Source organism: Acipenser ruthenus, chromosome 17 (genome assembly GCF_902713425.1).
Source record: "Acipenser ruthenus chromosome 17, fAciRut3.2 maternal haplotype, whole genome shotgun sequence".
In the NCBI taxonomy this organism is placed as follows: Eukaryota; Metazoa; Chordata; class Actinopteri; order Acipenseriformes; family Acipenseridae; genus Acipenser; species Acipenser ruthenus.
In genome coordinates this window covers 7,727,837-7,743,547 of record NC_081205.1, presented here as the reverse complement: position 1 = coordinate 7,743,547, position 15,711 = coordinate 7,727,837, and the positions used below count along the sequence as shown (strand labels likewise).

At 36.8% G+C, this 15,711-nt stretch overlaps 1 protein-coding gene across 3 annotated transcripts in view; it reads right to left on the bottom strand.

Annotated features, from left to right (window-relative positions):
- Positions 1-15,711, bottom strand: part of LOC117423642 (growth arrest-specific protein 7) — a 96,183-nt gene that overhangs the window by 22,954 nt on the left and 57,518 nt on the right. For 2 of the 3 annotated variants that reach the window (XM_034039710.3, XM_034039712.3), the window contains exons 3-5: positions 11,621-11,698; positions 8,673-8,758; positions 7,797-7,850 (exon numbers count right to left, since the gene is read on the bottom strand). In XM_034039710.3, the coding sequence (XP_033895601.1) occupies positions 7,797-7,850; positions 8,673-8,758; positions 11,621-11,698 (218 nt within the window). The remainder of the gene's footprint in view (positions 1-7,796; positions 7,851-8,672; positions 8,759-11,620; positions 11,699-15,711) is intronic. The other variant, XM_034039711.3, reaches the window with a different exon arrangement.

The following is a 15,711-nucleotide window of genomic DNA, read 5'->3' as shown; positions in this document are numbered from 1 at the left end:
ACATCAGATAGTTAATATCATCTAAAAGAAAACACTCCTGTGCACAGAAATGGTGTCCTTTTCTCTGGATACTTTCTATTTCATTGAGCTCTTGCAACTATGGCAACATTTGTTTATATACATTAAACATAACAGTTATCAATGACCATTGGGAGACCCAAATCTCGCATTTCTCTGTTACTTCAAATACCTCTCATCTTCCTTGAGATCTACCCGTCACAAGGCTAGACTAATTCCGACAAATCCTTTCTTGCCTCAAGGGTTTCTTGTACTACCTGACTATATTAATTCATACTTTATCCTCAGGGAATTTGAAACCTGACAGTGTAATAATGTTATTGTAATGATCATGGAAGTGTAATGAAATGCTTTGGGTCCTCACAGCTCTAACTGAAATAGCTTCTTCCATCAGTTTCTCTTCCATCTCTTTCTCTCGTTTGATGATAAAAATTAGGTTTTTTAAGATGTCCTCTGTGGAACATTTCTTTTGTCTGTTTATTATTATTATTATTATTATTATTATTATTATTATTATTATTATTATTATTATTATTATACATGGCGAATGATAATTTTCCTATAAACCTCTGAGTTTTACAGTCTTATTAAATAGAGTGGTGGTGTGAGACCCTTTATAATAAGATTAGGTGGTGACATTAGACCCGTTTATAATAGGATTGCCTGTATATAATAGAAATGATGATACAACTGAAAACCTCAATTTCTAAAAAGAAACTCTACCACCAGTACATAAACACAGTCAATACCAAAACAAAAAACAACAGCCTGCAAATTTAAAATTCTACAATTTGTGGAAGAGCAGAATAACGCAAGTATTCTTAGAAAAACAATAAGCGGCATACATTTAGTAAGAAAATACCTCAGCCACATGCCCTGCATGGCTTGACATTTTCTACTTTGATTCTTATTCTTATAATATATGTACTATAAGTGAAAAGCACCCTAACACTTATTAAAAAAAAAAAAAAAACTGTATTTGAATAATTCCAATAATAACCACTCAGAATATATGCAAACATCACACAAGCATTAGAGGACAGTAACAAAAAAAAAAAGATTGTCAGAACCCTTCTATATAATTTTGTGCTGTCGGTTTGCTTCTCTAAGACGCGTTATGGTTTTTGACCTTGTTACACTCCTATTAATGAGATCAAATAAGATGTAATCATTTTTTGTGGGCCTAAAGGAGAACTCATCTCTGGTTTATAGTGATATTTAGGGCTGTTTATCTTATCAGAACAGTGCATACAAAATACCTACAAATAAAATAAAATCACTGACTAGGTTGTTTGGTGTATAGTTTAGTAGAAGGGTCACGGAGCATAGAGAAGAGAAGTAAACTGGAAGTGACAGTGTGAGTTAAGTGGGTCTCTTAGAGACATTTTTTCCACATTCATGGAGAGAATAGTAATGGTTTGTGAACAGTCAGGGAAATGACTAGGATCCCAGGAGTGAAGTAATCAAGCTGCATGATCACTGGAAGGCTTGTGAAATTAACAGTTATTCACAGATTGCTGTATACATATTGTCCTTTTAATGCCTATAAGAAGTGAAATACAATGCAGGGCCCTCATAGTTTATTGGACTGTAAAACTGTTTTTATTGCACGGACACTGGTCACCTCAAAAAGCAATAAGAATAAAGTTATATTGTGCAATGTGAAGATATGTCTTTATGTTCTTTTAATAACCCATTGAGGTGACATTGTTTTGGTAAACACCTGCCATATGCAGCACACAATTGTGTGCAAATGGACTTTACTTGACTGATTAATTTGTTATTCAAATGGCATTCTTGACTCGCATTCTGCAATCTATGGCCTTTTCCTTGTAGCAATCTACAATGCGTAAGACAGTCAACAAACCTGGACTAGTAGTATTGGATGATAATTACTGTAATTATCTTCCATTAATTGTGACTTGATTACTTAATATTAAAATAAACATTAATCTTTTTTTGATACCCAGTTAAATTACATGGCACTCCCCCAGCATCTCTTTGTGGACAAAGGAACAAAAGAAATAATTACTTTAAGATAAAAGTTTCAAAAGCTTTAACCCAATGGGCCATTATAGAGAACGTCATCGGTGATGTATCCTTCCAAAATGCAGAGTTTTATGGTGTTTTTGCCTCTTTTGTATCCACCATCTGTCTAATTGTAATAATCATTCCGGAAAGATCAGTTACTAAGTAACTGAATCACGTAAATCTGTTAACCAATAACAAAACCAATTGCTTGGCATTCAGCACACAGACTTCTGGGAGGCAACAGTATTAGAAAACTAATGATACATGACATGTGATTAACCAAATGCAAATATAATATAAAATCAATTTAAAAAACCTACAGAATGTGACGATTGCCTTGTAGAGAGATGATTAAAATTCCCCTTGAATTATATACCTCATGTATTCTTCTTGTTTTCAAGATTAATTTTCATCAGTCATCACATCCTTTGTCTTTTTTTTTTTTATAAAATCCTGAGGTTTCAAGCTCTCCTGTCTCAGTCTAGCTCTCCAGATCATGACGCAGTGGAGCCTTATATTCGTTCCACTCCATTCGTTCCAGAGTATTGCTAGTATGGCCAGAGTGAGGGCTATCTCTCTTTCAGAAGCAATAGAGGTTTCCTCATCAGAGTAATAATAATCTTCTGAAGGCAAGTGAACCTTAGAGGCCCGGCCGCGCTGACCTCGTCTTCTGCGAGGAAGGTTCTCCGCGAGCCAGAAGAGGAGACCCCTGGCCAAAACGATCCTAACTCTTTTTTGTTTTCTTTTCCCCTGTTCACTCTATCCTTTTTCACTAGTGCCAGTCTCCCTCTCTGGAGAGCAAAGCTTGGTCACTGCCTTGGAGCCCAGCCACGTGGCCTCGACTCCCCCGAGGTGGCTCTCTGACCTGGGGGTAGACCCCTGGTCCCCTTTGCATGTTTATTTCTTTTTTTATTTTTCCAGAGGTAAGTGAAGCTCACTACTAGCTTTGAAAGTCCAGCCGTGCTGACCTCCCTCAGCAAACACAACCCTTACAAGACGGAGAGACGTCTCTTCCTTTTTGATTCTCCCGCTACCCTATTTTTTGTTTCCTTTTGGAGGAAGCTAAGCTTGCTTCCCAGCGGTTGGTCCGGCCTCACCTCCACAAGGGCATTTAACATGCTTTGACTAGATGACAATACAAAGAGAATAATGAGTTGTTATGATCTGCAATAAATTCGCCCGATGTTATTATTCATTAAATTAAGTGCTACCCCAATGCTTTCTTCCACAGCAATACGTAAGAATCTAAAACACTCTATATTAAAAACCAGAGCAATACATTAACAGTTGCCATCTTTCAATATGCCTTGCAGGATATTGTAAGCATCCGGTTCACACACCTTATAAACGCCGAGTGCACTTGCAAACTGTAGCGTAAACACAAACTCACTCTGTCCTGAAAAACATGGATAAGGACCAAAATAAAAATGAAACTATAGATCAACTGACGCTTGCCTCTTGGTTGTGCAATATTTAAATTGCTGCCTAAAGCTATGAGAGATAGTATTTCTGTGTTAAATCTGGAAACACACTTGTTCACGCTGGTCTATGGAGTTTTTAAACCTGACAGCCTTGATATCTGGAGATGTGGTCATGACTGGACGAGGTGGGTTTGGGTTTTGTTATTCGTTGTTTTCTTGTTAATTTGATGTTATTGTAAAGCGTTTTGATAGGTTCCATCATGACGTTGTTTTATTATTTTTTAAAAGTTTTATTGCGATGTGCCTAGGGGTCATTTTTGAAAAATGCGCTATATAAATGTATATTTTAATATTATTATTAATATTATTATTATTATTATTAGTAGTAGTAGTAGTAGTAGTAGTAGTAGTAGTAGTAGTAGTAGTCATAGTAGTAGTAGTCATAGTAGTCGTAGTAATACTACTGATAGTATTACTAATACTAATAATACTAATAATAGTTGTTATTATTATTAATGTCACAGCACATTTTTTACTGCTGTGCAGCATTTGGTGCTGTTAAAACTGTTTCAATTATTTATGTTTTATAGTGCTTAGAAAAATAGACTGAGCTGGCTCTGTCTATTGTGGAACTGCGTCAACCCTGCCAGTCTGTGAGAATCCAGACACAGTACACTGCCAGCTCCAATTTCCAATACTAAACATTATAACCAGTTTCAGAGCATCACCTTTGTGCTTTATGCCACATCACAGCATAAACTATTTAAGTACCGTATCAAGTTTCTACCGTACTTGTTTCTCAATGTTGGTACAGTTAAGAAATCATAACTTACACACCTTTCGGAATTCCCTTTAACTGCAAAATCAATTCCAAACATTGATACGACCATGGTGCACATACCTCGGCCACTTAACGGGATTTCCTTCATTAACGAAATGAAAAGGCTTACAAATGATTATGGATAGAAACAATTTTGAGTCTAAAGACACTGAAGACTTCTAGTTGAAACGTTTGTCATGGTATTTTTGTTTCTTTTAGTATTTCTAGGATTTGTCTAAACAGTAAAACCGTAGCAGAGTTATATGACGGTGAGCATCTGTGTATTGGTTGTATCATTAGCCCTGGTCAGTTCACTTCTACTCATGACGATATTCCCTCATTTTCGTTCTCTGTCTACAACCCTATAAAATATAAGCTTAAATAATAAACATATATTTTGTTTTTTAAAGGCACTGTATAGTGCCCCATTCAAGCTTTTTACAAATCTAGGTGGTTGTGTTTGCTATCTTAACAGTCTGACATTATCAGTTATGTAGGTGTTTCTTACAAAATGTTATAATAAATAAAACACCATTTGGAATAAAAAGGCAATAATCTTAAGAGTTGTAGCATGCTTATTGTAGAAAGTGACAGCAAGGAACAGGTTTCAAAGGGATATCAACAAACTGAACAGTCAGCAAGGTCTGCTCCATATATAAAGTGCACTGAAGGCTAAACCGTGGAAGAATGTAACAAACAGACACCAATGAGTTGGGACTGTGGGACACTGCAGCTTTAATTCATCATCCTGTCTGTGAATTAAATGACAGCCGAGGGAGAGCGGCAACACATACCCCTCCCCCACTACTCCCATGCATTAGAAACTACTGATAAGCTGAGCCCTGTAATAATGAACACTAATGCTAGGCTCACCCCATCACATAGCATCCATGGGCTTCCACGGCAACAGAGCATGATGTAAATGAGACTACATCATGCACACCACTCTAGTTGCTAGGTAACAAATTACCACTATTGTATATATTATATTTATCGGAATTCCATATTTATCTGAGATGAGGCACAGTCAATTTACTCTATTTGACATTTAGTGTATTTTTTTATTTATTTATTTTTACTGAGAAGCTTAAAACCCTGGGAAGGGCCTTTTTAAGGATGCATTATCTTGGTTCATAAAACTGACACTACTACCGATAATTTTCAAGCCGTATTTCTCAAACCTCAGCAGACTCCATCAATACTTTAAAACCAATAACTGTTTCACATAACAATGATGTATGGTTTATTAAAGAAAAGCTCAGGGAATTGCATTTTATTTTATAGCTATTTCTCATTTTAAATCATCCCTGTCAGATTCCATTTGCAATTGTCTATAACTGGATGAAAAAAATAAATAAGAAAAAAATGTAAATTACAGTTTGCACAGATGGAAAGACAAAAGCAACTCAGGACTGTGCCGTCACTATCTGCTTTACTCAAATATAACCCTGTTATTTCCTGACTATTCCAATCCCACTGCAACTGTGGCAACTGTAAGTTTGTAAATGGAAAACCTATATAAATCACTAACAACTAATGCAAAAAAAAAGTTATTTTTCAATCACTGGTTCTGTTTCTGGAAAAGACTCCTAAAAGTCACAAACTGCAAGTGAGGTTTGAAAATGACCGCTCGGTGTGTGCAAACCTAACTTCATGATATTCGTGCATTTGACTTCACACAGTCTGAGCAGCTAGAACCTAGACACCCTACACACAACACATTCAAAATACACTCATAAGACATAAGAGAGCAGGCACTGAACTATACTGTATTTTAATGCACTGTAAACCTTGTTTTTACGTGTTAAAAGCAGTGTAGCCATGGCAACATTGATACTACAGCAAAGGTAAGTTAGCGGGTTGATTAAAAAGATATACAGCTGTCGTTCTCCATAGTGTCACTGCAAATCTAAGTGGAGTTTAAGGCATGAAACGCCCTCTATATAGATATGCAAACCAATTGTCACAAAGCAGCCAGCATTCTCAAACTCAAAAAAACACATCCAAGACGGTTGTACTGTAGTTTACTTCTTATAAGTTTGTAGTAGAGTCCCACAATAATTACGGAACTGTCCAAAACTGTCTCTAAAGACACTGACCCAAGGGTGTGACAACCCAATAACTTAATATACAACTGACTAATTTAGCCAAATTACGCACCCCGATAATTTAGAATGTGTCAGTGTGCTGGCTGGCATATTCATAGGCCAGGCATGGAAACCTAGTTCACAGATGAGAACTACCTGTAGCCAAGCTGGTCATGCAAGTTACATTAAAACACGACCCCACCCACCACAACCTGACACCAACCGTAAACATGGAGTTATCACAGCTGGATATACAGTATAGGGGATGCCCGCGATGTATCATATATATATATATATATATATATATATTGCAGTGACAGACTTGCTATCTTCTGCACTCACCTGTGGTGTTTTCTCCATTACTCATGTCTATCCAAGAGCACCATATTTACTACTGATTGCTTAACCATCCTACTGTCCTTTTTGATTACCCATTTTTCATTTTTCGTTTAATTATCAGAAGTCATATATCCAATCACAATTCTGTTATATTGTTTTATTATTACAATAATATCCTAAATATTTACCTCCCCACCCCCCACCTCCCAGTTTCAACACCCATCGTTTCGTCACCATGGAAACTGTACATGCTGTGTTTTCCTTCATCAACCCAGCGAAGGTCTCTACTCTCACAGCTAGAAACAAGACTGGGACTGCTCTAGGGGTCTTAGCTAGTAAACAAATCTATGTAGATACACTTCAAATTAAATTATTCAACAAGTATTCACATATTTTTTCAGGTACATCGCTGAATTCTAAAATTAGAATCAAACTCAACATGCACAGGGATAAGATGTTTCTATCTTTACATTTGAATCATTTGCACCATAAACAAACAGTTATTAGGTTCATATTTGAGTTTTATGAGCAGGCATGAATTTACCTAAACATACATCTGTTCTTTCTTTGAAATATTACCACAATGAAACAGGTTCTCCAGAGAGCAATTTAGTGTCAGTTTGACATTCATTATATGTATTTCTTAACAGTTGAGCCTGGAAAATGAAAACAGCTTTTTAGATTCTAATAGTAATTAAAATAGCAGCAATATGTGTACCCTTTACATTTCCAATATTCCTTTTTTTTTACTTAAAAAGCAGTTTTAGAAAATGAAAAACAGATTAGCATGACAAGCATGAGGAATGCAAAGAAAATTATAGCCATTTCCTTTGTTTACTTCCTTCCCATCCTTTTAATTTCTGCATTCCAAGATGTGCACCTCTTAATATCATACACACAGCCAATATTAAATAAATAAATAAAAAAATAAATAAATACATCAATAAATAGCAAACCTCCCCATCTGACACAGGTACAGAAACCCAGGTATTTACAAACCCAGGTACAACATAGCTCCCTGTTTACTTTAGTGGTTGTTTGACAGTTTGTTTGTTTTTTTCTGGTGTTCTATGTACTTACAGTAATAGTGGTTTCTTTGATCTGTTTTCTTGAGGGTGATGTCGACCCTGGGCTCTGTGGAGACATGCAAGAGGCATCGTCAAAGCTGCCGTCGGTTTCAGACATTTTCAAATAGTTTTTATTGGTAGCAGCAGCAGCAGCAGTTGTTGTTTGTTGATCCCAGCTTGCTCCTGCTCCGTTGAGTTCAGTTGTTGCACTGTGAGGAGCTTGACTCCAGCACCGCTATCACCGAGGCCTGAGGTAATTGAGTTGAGAGCGAGAGATAGCAGCAGACCTTTCTGCACCCCCAGGCATCCAAACTGTGCCCAGTGAAGCAGCACATGGGCTGCATTAGGAAACAAGGATTTATCTCCACAGATTTTCACCACACCTCCCTTTCCTCTAGAAAGAAATCTGGGCAGGGCTTTAGTGTTTAGTGCCTTAATTATGATCAGCAAATGGAGAGCTTGAAAAATACACCTTTATAATGTATTTCCAATATAGCAAGTGACAAACCGCGAACCAATATGGTTCTGATATCCTTGTACTGTGTTTAACCAAGAATCAAATAATACACTGCAAATAATTGATGTTTTCAGCAATAATCTTTATATATATATTTTTTTGGTACTGCTTAGTAATATAAGTTGTGCCATCATTTAATTTCATTGAACCTTTCCCATGGAAACAGTGGACGAGAAACAAAACAATTTGTGGACTATTGGAAACTGGAATACTGTTTAAAGGAAATTATCCTAACATGATAATTTATATAAATACAGTCTAATGGGAATGTCTTATACGCATAATACACCAGTGATAATGTCAAACATTTGGATTAATATGTAGGATTAAGACACAATCATTATGACGACTAGACTATGGTGTTTCTCTTACCTGTAGATCACTGCTGGGTTTTCTCAGTGACGGGTGAGGCTGATCTGGCTGGTGTAATGGGCTTCCCGATGTGTGATATCCATTAACTGTAAGAACATGGAATTGAAAAGAAGCAATAAGTCACCATGAAATGATAAATTATTTGTAACGTCAGGAGCTGCATGACTGAGAACTCCAGAGATAGTGAAACTATCACAGTGTGTAGCATTCAGTATCCAGAGGGAATGCTTCTGCAGTACCGCCATGTTAAGCGATACACGTATCTTCAGAGTCCAGACCCAATATTGTAGCTGAGGAAGAGATGGCTATAATATGCTAAAATACGATTTGCAAAGTAGAAGCGTAACAGCTTCTTAATGACTGAGATGTCTTGGTTTATTAATGCCTGGCTTAGATCTGACATGTAGGTATTTAGCAAGACACGCTTTTCTTTGGGCCTTATTCTCTGGGCGCCCACAGAAAGATATTTGGTTTGCATGTGTGCACATCTCAATCGATTCATTGACATGCTTTCTTTTACTTGCATCGTTTTCCAACTGGAAATGTTAAATCACTACAGCAAATAAAAGAGGTGTGATTCTCGTTGTGATCTTTGTATATTATTTACACTTTGTGAAAAATCAGTTCAGCCCAATTGTTTCAATTGAAATGGTTGATTACTGTAAACAAATGGGAACTTCAAAGTTCTACATGGCTCATTTGCACCGTATTGTTGCATACTTTACAGGCCTGAGAAGAGTTTTAAATTGATTCATCTATTACTGGTTTACTATTAAATCATTGCTAACCAATAACAATGCTCACAGTGCTTAATGTTTTTTTTTTTTTTATTATTATTAATTTATAGCTAATAGAAAATAAACAATGGTCATTTAAAATATCAACTAGCAACATCAATGTGTATAATACCACTAAGTCAGACATTTTCTAGCTTTTTGTCCTTTTGCTAAATCATAATAAATTCTGCATAAAATATAAGCAGCTAAACGTCTGTGCGAATGTCGACAGAAATAAATTAACAATGTTTTTACAGCAAAGAGTACTTCCTGCCTACTTAGTTTCAAAAGCAAAGAGGGAATGTTACACTGCCAAAAGTATAAACTGAATAAAATGAATTTGAAGTTTATAATCAGCCTGGTTATGATAATATCTCTGATTCTAATCTAAAATACACAAATCTCTGAAAATAAAAGGCTAAGTGTTAATAATAATAATAATAATAATAATAATAATAATAATAATAATAATAATAATAATAATTGTTAAAAAGCTGAATGCAAATCAGCAATCACTGGGTCCAGAGTTCAGTTCTTCAAGCCTACCAGCTACAAGCTATGGCGTTGGGATACCCCTGCAGTCACCCTCCTAGAAGGCTCTCTTAATTGGCTGTTTGACCCACCAAGGCTTATCCCTTCCTACACATACCTGTAGTTCTCACAGTGTTTATATTTTTGTACTTTTAAAAGTCGCTACTGTATAAGGATAGTAAAAATGTGAACGTATCCTGGTGGTTTGGTTTTGCCATTTGTCTTCACTTGCATGTTTAATATTTTGCACTTTAAATATCACCCCAAGAATGTACAATATTTGTTTTTGACAAATTCTTTCATAAATATATGATGCTTTTAATAAGATATGGTCCTAGCATGTTCCCCATGTTCATGCCACAAATTACTACAAATGATAAAGAAACAATGCTTTGACTTCAAAGGCAGTACATCTGGAATAAATAAAGATTTTGAAATCAATTATATTAAAATTAGCCTCAGGGTAAATACAGGCTAACTAGATCAATGAAAAAACACTGGCCTTGTTTTCTTCCAATACGTGGTTTCATAAAACCTTGGATAAGCTAATCATATTACATACAATGTGTTAAATGTTTTATTATTATTATTATTATTATTATTATTATTATTATTATTATTATTATTATTATTATTATTATTTCAGATCCTGAGATTCCTTTTCAAACTTCAGAAGTCTGTGGACTTTCTGAAACAAGCGTGGGGAGCACAAGCACCCCATGGAATTGCTGGCTGTCTTATCACAGAGGAAGGCAACTCCCAAGCAGGTAGGATTTTCTGGATGTTTAGTACATTTTTATAATAATTACATGTCCTTTGGGAGAGCTCGGTAGGATGCACCGGGAATTCAAAGAATGAAGACTATTCTCAATCTTTAGGCGTCTTGGTGAACACCTGGAAAAGCAATGACTTAATAAGCGTCACTTCTAACTGTCTGAAGTCAATCTGCCATATCTAGTCAATAGCTGTTTATGTAATTATCTGTAGTGTAATGTAATTTACATCCGGACTGAGGAAGAACGATGAGGTCTGCTACACAATCTGAGGCAGTGGCATTTCTTGGGCATTTCAGGAGTCGTCAACAAATATTCCCTGCCCGCTTTTTGGATTTAGGTATCAGCAGGTCATCCTCTGGATGACTTCTGACATCCAGAGCCACACCAGCTCTGCTGTTTATTGCATTTACACATACACAACCCTCAGGGTGTCACAGTACTTGGAAGGACAGTGTACTGTGTGATAATCGACACTGCAGTATAGGACACACTGATGAAGACAAAAGCTCAGTGGTGCACATTCATTCCAGGCTTGGCTTTTGTTCTAATCAGGTCCTAAATTAGTTGATTTACCATCATCAGTTTAAATTAACTGATTTAGGACCTGCTTGAATTAAAGACTGGGACTTGAATGGATCTTGAGGGCCACATTACTTGACTTTGTTTCTTATCAGTTTTACCTAGTACCTATGGTACCAGTACTGCAAACCTTGCTGTGTGAAGTTCTCAAGCAGAGAAGAATTTCACATAACTCTCAAAAGAATAAAGGCACAGTGCCCATGTTATTAGAAAGCAACCCCTTTATATCATCTGCCTTGACACATTCCTTGGGCATGGGAGTGGTGAAGAAACAGGTCAATCCTACCTGTGGGTATGGAGTTCTTCTGTGACAGAGGGCTCTTTGGAGTACCAGGGGAGTTGGTTGGTCGTTCCCAGGTAGTTTCTACCAAAATAAAAGCCAACAATTAACCTAAGTTAAACTAGATGCAGAGGGTGATAAATAAGAAGAATGTGGGTTCAACCTCTGGCACCATTCTTTCCTGCTGACCTGCTGAGGATTGTATAACTGGTGAAAAACTGGGCCGTGGAGGTGCATCATGATACTGTCTCCATCACCAGGAAGAAGTCACTAAATAAAACACCACTAACAGTGTTTGCTTTAAAGCCTGCTGGGAGATGACCTAGAGCACTCCTACAACTACAATGATAAACAGACCTCACAAGGTCATAACTGGAAATAATGCACACAGTTCTGTTTTGTTTTAAAGCTAATAAGGGGCTTTAGCTTGGAGTATATTAGCAAAGCCATTATTTCTTTTATTTTAGCAGATACCTTTATCCAAGGCGACTTACAGAGACTAGGGTGTGTGAACTATGCATCAGCTGCAGAGTCACTTACAACTACATCTCACCCGAAAGATGGAGCACAAGGAGGTTAAGTGACTTGCTCAGGGTCACACAATGAGTCAGTGGCTGAGGTGGGGTTTGAACCAGGGCCCTCCTGGTTACAAGCCCGTTTCTTTAACCACTGGACCACACAGCCTCCCATTATTGACTAGTACAATTCCCTCCGTGTGAAACATTAAATATAATGTTTTATGAAATCTACAAAAAAGTACTTGGTTTCCGGCTTCAAAACTGACAAAGCCCTCTCTTCCAGTCTCTTTCACTGTAATGACTCAAACAGAAAAAATTTAAAAAAACACTTCAGCAGCTCTCACTCTGGATCATTTAGGAAGCTATGTATGAAGAATGTTACTTTGCTAGGTCTCTGAGTGGTTTAGTCCCTGTGGTCACAATACCATTTGGTTATTATGAATAGCACAGACATTTGAATGAAAAACTAGAGACGGGAGTAAATGAAACCACAACCATGTTTGCCAGTATGTGTCGATAGAATAGCTGTCAGAATAAGGTAAAACTATGAGTCACTTGCTGCCATTCATTCAGATAAACAAGACCCAAGTAGGTCGACACAAGCTGTAGGCTTCTTCAGGATTACAACTCCTACTTGTGTGCAGCAAAGAAAGAAACCGGCAAAGAGGGGGAGGAAAACCTCAAATTATAAATAATAAGCAAGCCTGTCTGAATTGACTGCCGTCTTTGTCCATAGGATCTGTGAAATATGCAACAAAGACCGGAAAACATGAATTACAATGTGAAAGACAAAAACCAACTGACTCAACCAGGTGATGTCAGTTGCCATGTGGCTACTGCCAGTTCCCAACTGCCTTGACTCTGGAGACTTGGGACTTCCCAATGTATGTAAACTATGTATTTATGTATGTACGTATGTATGTATATATGTATGTATGTGCTGTATGTCTGAACATATGTACTGCATATGTAACATGCAGTGTTGTGTGATGCACGGCCATTATGGATTAAAGGGATGCTTGCTTGCAGTATGTTGGGTCACTGGTTCACACCAAGCCTCCTCCCTGTTACAAATGTATGTATAGCCTACTTAGCATTCTAGTATGATGTTCAAAGTTCTGGGCCTCAGAGTCATTATCTTGTAAAGACCTATAATAGGCAGCAGTGTGGAGTAGTGGTTAGGGCTCTGGACTCTTGACCGGAGGGTTGTGGGTTCAATCCCCAGTGGGGGACACTGCTGTTGTACCCTTGAGCAAGGTACTTTGCCTAGATTGCTCCAGTAAAAACCCAACTGTATAAATGGGTAATTGTATGTAAAAATGACGTGATATCTGTATAATGTGAAATAATGTATAATGTGATATGTTGTAACAATTGTAAGTCGCCCTGGATAAGGGTGTCTGCTAAGAAATAAATAATAATAATAATAATAATAATAATAATAATAGAGTGACAATAGAAGCTAATATCCACAAACAGAAAATTCAATCAAGATATAAAGAACTGTGCAAAACAACATCTTCTACGCTTTATTTCACTATGTCACAATTGCGGTCCGGTACGTTTGGTGTGAAGTGCGAACAACAAAGTACGTTTGGGAAATGAATCATACCGAGTCCTCCTACAGAGGTGGTCTCAGTCCGTTTGGTAAACGAAGCGAGTCTGGTTCGCTTGCTAAACCTCAATGTGAACAACTGCTTTTACACACAGGAAACAATCTATGCAAGGTAACCTGACTCGGAAGTAAACAATTTGCACTTAGTTTAGTTCATATTCTGAGGAAACAAGTAGAGCAAAAAACAAAATGTCCAGTAGTGGTTGTGGATCATTCGAAGGCAGCGGAGATGCTCTCCCTCGATTTCCTGGCCTCTAGTTTACAAACCAAAACTAAACTAACCGAGTGCACTTGCAAACTGCGTTGTGAACACAAACGAACTTGGTCCTGAAACAAAATGGAAAAGGACCAAAAAATACTAACTTTAGCTCGCATCCAAATGAACTTGGTCCCTTTGCTTGCAGATAAGTGTGAACAGCAAGCGATTCAATGTTTCAAATGAAACAAACCAGACTGTGTCTGTTTAAAACCGATCTAGTGTGAATGCAACCTTAAAAACTAAATTCACAGCAACAAATTATTATTAATTTATTTTTTGACACATTTACAATGGAAACTCTTCACCTAAAGTAATTTTGAAGTTCGCCTTAATACTCTGTATTTGCTGTGGTGTGCCATGATTTACTATATTTTTCTTCAATTTACCATGGCCTTTTACTATATCCTGCTTTTACTACAATGTACACTCCAGGAACACCCACACTCACAATTGCTTTTTAATATAAAATTACATTCAGTACTTTGCACTCTTACCCACTGCTCAGTATTGCTTAACTTTTGCAACCCATTTAACTAATTAAAATGATGTCCCTACAATAACCAGATCATTTTTTTTATTGGCTACTATACTTTTCCTTCAACTGAATGACATAAACACAACTGAAAGGTCTTTGAATCTTAAAGTTGTTGTGGAAAAGTGCAGCGCTGTTGAAACCCTTGAGGGCATTACTATAATTTGACAAACACATTTATTTAGTTAAATCCATAAATAGTTACTGATGAAAAAAGATTACAGTAGATGTGGTTTTAAGGCCAAGTTTTCAGTCCTGGTTACATAACTTAAAAAAATATATATTGTACATGTACGATAGCCCCAAATCACACAGTGTTAATGATAAGTCGCCAGTATAGACTTAAAGAAAAGAGTACTTGCTTAACTTGAAGATTGGGTTAAAGCTTTCTGAATATTGAATGAAGCCCAATATTACTAAGCAGTTTACAAGCTACTGCAGTAAATATCCTGTAATTGTTTTCATAATACCTGGGACAGTGCTTTGAAACCCAGCGCTTACACTTTTAGTACTGTCCCTTTAGATTGACCCCTCACTGAAAGGGCTTTGTTTATAGAAAAGGGTGCCTCTGTGATCTTTACTGCGGGTTTATCAATTTAGACTCATCAGTTGAATTAGTGTTATCATTATCATAGCGGTATCATGTTCATATAATTTACTGTCCAGCTCTGTACTTGTTAGATCAGAATCAGATTGTTTTAGATTTTTAGAGTGATGTCACTGAGGTGACAAAGGGACAAAGACAGTTATAGGTAGCCATGAAATTCAACTACCGGAAAGGGGAAGTGCAAGAGAAATTAGAAGTTCCAGCAAAGTCAATCAGTTGCCAGGCATTACAAAACATTCCAAAGCACTCAGAACTACTGTGAATGAAAATATAATCAATTAAAGCTAATTGGAAAATAATCTATAGTGGCAAAAAAAACGTTCACCGAAGTCTTATTGATAAGACTTGTGGAATGTTGTTTGTCTAATGACATTTAATGCTTAATTACCTTGCTCCATCACTGTAGAAAAAAAAGATCAGTTTACCTACAGGTTCCTGATCTATAGCCTCATAGAGTACAACAAACAGACACAGCTACTACCTGAATAATTTCCATAGAGTACTTAGTATAACAAAAACACGTGCAGATTCTCAGAAGTAAATAATCTGCAATGGCTCTTCCTTTC